This window comes from Arachis ipaensis, chromosome B06 (genome assembly GCF_000816755.2).
Source record: "Arachis ipaensis cultivar K30076 chromosome B06, Araip1.1, whole genome shotgun sequence".
Taxonomy (NCBI): Eukaryota; Viridiplantae; Streptophyta; class Magnoliopsida; order Fabales; family Fabaceae; genus Arachis; species Arachis ipaensis.
Window position 1 is genome coordinate 22492094 of NC_029790.2, and position 7230 is coordinate 22499323.

The following is a 7230-nucleotide window of genomic DNA, read 5'->3' on the forward strand; positions in this document are numbered from 1 at the left end:
AATAAAAGGACAACAGGAAGGAGGAGGAGGTTGAAGAAGAACCTAACTCAGATAAATAATGAAATAATTAGGTTTTAGGGACTAAATTGGGTACAAATACAATCCTCGCCAACGGCTCAACACTCCATTTGCCTATTCATCGCCAGAAAGAATTGAGGGACCATATTGGCGCCCAAACTTAAATTTGAAGGAACAGTATAAGTAATTTTGAAGTTTGAGGACCAAAATATGTAATCATATGAATCTCAAGAACTAAAATGGAGATTTATTCCAGCATTTTTGCTTCAAGGACCCAAAAGAGTTAGAACTCAACAATAAAAATTTGAATTCTAGACAAATTTTACTGGCAGAGTGTTTTTTGTTTGATTTACATTTTTATTTTTAGTTTATATTTTCAATATTTTTTATTTTAGAATCTTTTGAAAAAATAAAATAATAAAATAGTATTTCCTATTTTTGTTGTTTTCTTTTTCTTTTTATAAAATTTTAAAATAAAAAAACACTGAGGAAAAAAAATACACTAAGATTCAAGGCCTTAAGTTTTCTCACATAGTCATGTCATATCTTAAAAAAATGCAATTCAAGTTTTAAATGTTGATATTCTTAGTTTATTGCTAAAGATTGCTACATTACAAGCCATATATTGGTACTAACTATCCGGAACTTCTTAAGGATTTATGGACCATGGGAGGTCCCAATACAGAAATTTGCATGAAAATTTCATTATCCTGCAGCAAGCTACTGCTTACGCATTGTCAGATTCTGAGGACGAGGAAGAGCAACTATCAGATGGCACTTCGACTAATGTATTTTGCTGTAGAAAAGACAAGTATCGTGAGTTGGTGACTGAAGAAACTGTAGATACTTTCTGATCGCGCTGTACCTTCTTTGAAGTTGTTGGCTTACCCACAGGTGCCTTCATATCAGTTTTGATACTGGTGGAATTGGTTCCTCCATTAGCACATGATCTAGGAGGTCGGCCCCCCAACGTTTTCTCTTTTGCTTTCGTCTTCTCTTTTGGGGTAATGCTGAAAGAACTAATACAATTGCCGCGAGGATTCCCCACGATTCCTGATGCCGCTTCGTTTTGTTTCATTTGTTTTGATCTATTGGAGGCAACAGACTGAAATCTTAATCCAAGATACTCTTTGGCCCATTTATAGACTGCACTTAACTTTCCTTCCAAAGCTTGACAAAGAACATTCAACTCGCTAATTTCATAACGGTAGAGGAGGATTTTGTTGCTCCAACTGCATGGACAAAGCTGTTTCGCATGATCCAGGCACGCAAACTTGTCTTCTGAACACAAACAATGTACAGCAGACAAGTGTAAATCACACAGACATATGCCGCATTCCCTTTTGATACAAGTGTCAAAACTTTCATCCATTCTTTGTGATTTCAAAGAACTGCATAGGTATTCTCTCTTGATACTTTCGCTCTTAACACGAGCCTGCATAGAAGAAGCAAAACGTCAGGCATGGAATGCCATAAAGCAAACTAAATAGTCCACTCTGAACTAGGGAACCTGGAGAAGAAAGGGAATGAGAGAGGAAGAGAAGAATGATTGATTGAATGCATGTCACGGACAGGAGTTGAAGTTGATTTAGACAAGTTCGTTTAATCATAGGATAAATTAAGGCCGAAAGACTTACATCCAGAGCTTTTGCTAAGATCCCGTTTCTTTGATACGCATCTTTACATGTTAATTTATCTGTCATGTCGTTCATACACAGATCGATTTCCCATCGTGCCCTTACAGCTTCCTTTGCTCCTCCCAGCAAAAGTTTATCATACGAAATTAATGTCTTTTTCCTCTTCTCACAATATAGCTCTACCACATTCAGTCCATGAAGAAGCCACTCGAGAGGAGCAAAGTTTACTGATTCAGAACAATTGAAACCACAATCAAATCCAGAATGATATGCTCCTGGGAAGACAAGAACAAACTCACGAGGATATTGAACACAGCGATATACAGGTATGCCCTCTGCCTTCAATATGAAGCAGGATAACTGCATCATCTGTACCAAATATTCATGTCAATGCCATGGTGAATGTTTCCTGTGTCAAGAAATAGCAGATCTTTTGTGCATTTTGTAACAATATTAGACCTTATACTTCAGCCAAAAGAAAATTACCCACAATGAGAATTAAAAAAAGTTGAAGAATAGCATTTTCTACTTCAATTATCTCTTTTGAAAATTGATGGCTACAATTACAAATTCTACAATAACAAGGCCTAAGAATGCGCTGCTACAATCTTTGGTAGAGTTTGTATGATTGATGAAATGACTGAAACACACAGGATTGCAGGATACTGAGGATATCAAAACACTTGTAAAAATGGCAATAGTGGGGAGAAAACATTGAAAATGGGTGAATTTAGTACGTAACAATCCAACAGAGTCAGAAAAACATACACGGATGCATATGATATTTATCAGAAACATAGACTGAGACATAGTGAAAGGGTTCATTTATTACAAGTATTAGAACTAAAATGTGTGTTGATCAACATAACTTTTTATCACTTTTCAAAGAAAAAGAATTCCTGTAAGAAGCAGCAAAGTTACTACTCACCAGATTATCATCAATATCAGGCTGTCTTGCATGCAGACCTGATAAATACTTCTTCCTAATTGTTTCATAGTTGGCAGCATATCTTCGTAAATTTCTTTCTTCTGCCATAATTTTGCTTATTAAATAATTTTTGTACTGAAAAAATCCTTTTCTGTTTTAAAATTAGTCAAATACTAGTTCACTCCAATTATTATAGTTTAATTTTATAAACTTGTTTGCCTTTTATTATTATAATTTATAATTATTAGACATTATCAATTATGTGTATATATATCTAATATTATGTGTAATTTAATATGATATGCATATAATAGGGTAAAGTACTAAATTGGTCCCCTATGTTTGGGCGTAATTCTGTTTTGATCCTTAAGGTTTAAAGTGTCCTATTTGAATCCAAAAATGTTTCATTTAGCATCAATTTAGTCCCACAGTGAGGTCAAAGTTAAATAATTAACGAAATGTCCTACATAACAACAGTACAAGAACAAAATCGATAATCTGGAGAACATGTACAAGCTCCAGAGGCATAAAATCAACCGTTGATGCATCAATACATTTATTTATTATTTTTCGTATAATATAAATAAAATATTTTCTATAGAACTAAAGAGAATGATAAATAAATGTATTGATGCATCAACGGTTGATTTTGTGCCTCTGAAGCTTGTACTTGTTCTCTAGATTATCGATTTTGTTCTTGTACTGTTGTTATGTAGGACATTTCGTTAATTATTTAAGTTTGACCTCACTGTGGGACTAAATTGATGCTAAATGAAACTTTTTTGGATTCAAATAGGACACTTTAAACATTAAGGACTAAAACAGAATTATGCCCAAACATAGGGAACCAATTTAGTACTTTACCCCATATAATATTTAAGATAATGTTTTATATAATAATATGTTCTAATTTAAAATTCTGTAATTTGTTAAAATAATAATATTAAAAGTTTAATCTAATATTTATCCTTTTGGTAATTTTACATCTAAAAGTGATTTTGGTCATTGTTTGATAACAATATTTTATCAATTATAATTACTTTTGAATCAAAATATCCAAACATAGATCACGTGGAAACAAATCTCAATTTTAATCAAAATCAATTCTAGTATAATCAAATTGAACTCAACTCCAGTTTACAAAAGCTAAACCAAACACACACTAAGATGTTGGAAAGAAGAACGTGATGAAGATGCAAGTATACTGTAAGTCAGCGACATTACCCATTTTTGCAGAGTGAAGCACATTCCAACATGAATTCGATGACCAAAATTATGTGAAGCACCAGAACTTTCAAAAGAAAGAAGAGAACCAGGCAATGAATTTATGTTGTTTAAGTTCCATCCAGATTTCAAATATTCAGGGGAAATGTGTTCCTCCCCAGAATCAGCAGCTGTAGGAAATCCACTGCTAAAACCTTCAGCCTCCAAAGTGTTACCATGAAGCACCTAGGAGGTTGGAACATTGCATTCAATACAATTAAAACAATGTATGAATGACTAAAAACATAGAAGACATATCATGGATTTTGAAAAATATTCACATCCACTTTACCTCAATTTTTTCAGTTGGATTTTGAACAATCCTTCCATATTCACCCTCAATATTCTCCACAGATGGCTCCCACTTATGTTGATTTGTAGCTAAATTTAAATCAGAACCCACATTCTTATTCTTGCCCTTGTAATCAAAGTACTGGATTTTGAATTCATCAGCAAAATTCTTAAACGTCTCGAGACTGAATTTAGGACAGGGTTCAGAGACACAATCTTCAACACCCTGACTATTTATGGTGCAAGTGCTTGCATTCGCAAGATGAGAGTCCAAATCTACTGGTGTCACCCTTCTTCTCTTAGCCTTTGTATCTTCACAAGAACTAGCCACATTTTCTTCTGCATGCTGAACTTGGATTCCATCTATTCGTTGAATTTGAGCAACAAATTCAGAGCCTTCCCATAAGTTCTTTTCCTCAAGAGAACATGGTGGTTTCCAGCGAGTAGGAGGTACAATACGACAAATTCCATAAGGCTCTGCGCTAGATCGTATGCTTGCAATATATTTGAGGGTGTCATTGAATTCCTTCATAATGTACACAGTTACTGAAAAAGTTTATTTATAAACTTAACAAGTGTATGAATCCACGTCTAAGGACATTAATCAAGACTTGTGAAAGGAAGGGAAGAAGTGAAGGCATACTATTAGGTTTAGGTGGTAGGTACCTCTTCTGTTGGGTTGAAAAGAGGAGCTTCTTCAAGGGCTTCTCTCGTTGCATCCTCAGGATGCCACCTTGCTGTTACCTGGTTCAAGACTTTGGTAAATAAACAGACTAAAAACATAGAAGGTGTGGTCATGTTTGACACTATGTTGAAGGCAAAGTGAACAGTGTGCCTACCTTCAAACAATTATTGCAGTTTGGACATCCACGAGTGATCCCTTTTGGACGACTAGCATTTGACGAGTGATCCTGGAAAACAAAAATGAACTCTTCCAATTAATTTTGCATGCATTTTAGAGTAGAAACCATGAACAATAACAATGCAGGACTTTGGTAAAAAGAACAATATTCTAGCAGAAAAGTTTCTGTTCTGACAACTATTGTGTGTTTCTCATCAGCTAAGTATTATCAATCATTAAGGTACCACAAGTCATTGCCAAACAATTAAATACTATTCAATTTAACCTTATTCAATTTAACCTCGTATTAAACGAACTGCAATACCAAATTTTGAAATGAGCAAAATCATTTAAATCCGTTGATATTTTCATCCCTTTGTGCAAGCATCTCATTTCAGAGTCTCTATTCTGATTTAAAATATGACCTATTTTCCGCACCCTTGGGCTATGCTTTTTCTAATTTGAAATAATGTGTTAACTAATAATAAAAAATAAAAGAAAATAAATAAATTACAAGATTCCCAGCTTAACCATAGGAATAAATTCAGTGTGAGACTCCTCAGGTTTGTCGTTGCTCTTGCTCTGGTCAGAGAGTATCCAGGGTCGATTCTTAAAAATCTGGTAATATGTACCAATATCATTCACGTCGTTTTTACCGTCTGCATCAACTGGCACGTGCTTAGTTTCATTCAGACAGGTTGCACGTTTGTCATTTTCTGTAACCTTTTTACCCTTTTTCAAAATGAAAGATGTAAGCGATGCAAAACCAGGGGGAGCTGAAAGCTCTCCCATCTCCTTTAATTTGGCAGTATTACTTCCATAATCCGATTTCATCTTTCTGCAAGTAAAAGCCAAAATCTTATTATCTAGAGAACCATCTTCACAGCAATGAATTCTCAGAAAAAAAATCAAATCAGGAAAAAAGCATTTTAAAACATAATCAGCAATTCGCTACCAAGTTAAAATTATTGATCACCAAGTAGTTTAAAACCAGTACAAAAACTCATTCTATGTATGCATCAGCACCTGCACTTTTATGCTTTAATGTAAAAACCAAATCCAATTCCAAGCAAGCATATATACCAAAAGTACTAGATGATGCAAAGTGAAAGATCATCAAACCAGAAAATGTGAAATGGTCTAAGAGGAGCACAACTCTCCCTAGCTTTGGGCGCATAAGTTTTCTCCTCTCATCCTATGGTGAAAACTGAGCTTAAAGCAAGGGAATAATTGTTTCAAATCATGCATTTTCCATAACGATTCCAACCCTTTCCACATTCACTTCTACAATACCAAATAAGAGGAAAGTATATCATCTTTTCAATCCTTTTCCTTATTGGAAAAACCTATCCATCCCATTCGATATCCAACTACCTCATTTCCTTTTCCATCTCCTCTCTTATTCATAAAAGCATATGAAGCTAAAATAAGAGTTAGAAGAGTTTCTGCTTCACCCAAATTTTACATATTTGCATATGTCTTCATGAACATATCTTCACACGCATACACACTTACTTACACAAATGGCTAACATAGCATAAGATCAAAGATTTCCAAAGAAACAATACCAGCGGGGAAAAAAATAAATAAAAAGATGCAAGCTTGATACATACCAAGAATTTCATAAACACAGGGATTCCCAAAGATTATATTTATATAACGAATAAAACACTGAGAATACTGAAAGGGGAAAAAGTGAAGCGGCAACGAGAAGGAGCGAACACAAAACCTCAAATAGAAATAGGGGAAAAATAAAAAGGCGAAAGAGGAGAGAAGTGAATAGAAGAAATTGAAGATTACCTAGAAGGGTTTGATATTAGAAAATTGAAGATTGAGAATGAAAATTTGAAAAGGGAGAGCGAGTTGCTTCTTCCCTCCCGCGAACTCAAGATTCTGGAGTCTCTCCAATTCTCTCTCCACAATTCTCAAAAGCCAAAGGGAGTGAAATTACAATAACAACCCTGCAAATGGAATCAAACATTGATTGGATGCATATTTATTTTATTAGTGTTAGAACTTAGAACTTAGATGACGACTACTACATATGACTGACAGCTAAACACCGTTCAAGTGAATGAGTCATGGCACGTCACCAGAGTTTTCTGTTTTTTTTTTTTGGACATGAATTGGGTTTTTTTCTTCTGTTAGACAATAAAAAGAGCTTAAGTTCTGGGCCAATGTTTTAAGGGTATTCTTTTACTGCATAAATTTTGGGCCAGCTTTTAAGGTTTTTTTTTAGAGCATATCTTTTA

The 7230-nt window shown here is 34.4% G+C and overlaps 1 protein-coding gene across 1 annotated transcript; it reads right to left on the reverse strand.

The window, feature by feature from the left end:
* Nucleotides 527-6980, reverse strand: LOC107646673 (putative lysine-specific demethylase JMJ16). Its single transcript, XM_021105480.1, has 10 exons — nt 6779-6980; nt 5510-5816; nt 4977-5048; nt 4804-4881; nt 4139-4663; nt 3731-4032; nt 3432-3441; nt 2584-2718; nt 1656-2024; nt 527-1453 (listed from the first exon to the last, which is right to left on the reverse strand). Exons 2-10 carry the CDS (start codon nt 5810-5812, stop codon nt 746-748), a joined length of 2502 nt encoding a protein of 833 aa, XP_020961139.1. The 5' UTR covers nt 5813-5816; nt 6779-6980; the 3' UTR covers nt 527-745.

Excerpts from the sequence above, each read along its gene's own strand:
- LOC107646673 (XM_021105480.1), bottom strand. The coding sequence starts at position 5,812 with ATGAAATCGGATTATGGAAGTAATACTGCCAAATTAAAGGAGATGGGA. Across the intron at positions 5,049-5,509 it reads ACACTGAATTTATTCCTATG|GATCACTCGTCAAATGCTAG; the intron begins GTTAAGCTGGGA and ends TTTGTTTTCCAG. Across the intron at positions 2,025-2,583 it reads CTGATATTGATGATAATCTG|ATGATGCAGTTATCCTGCTT; the intron begins GTGAGTAGTAAC and ends TATTTGGTACAG.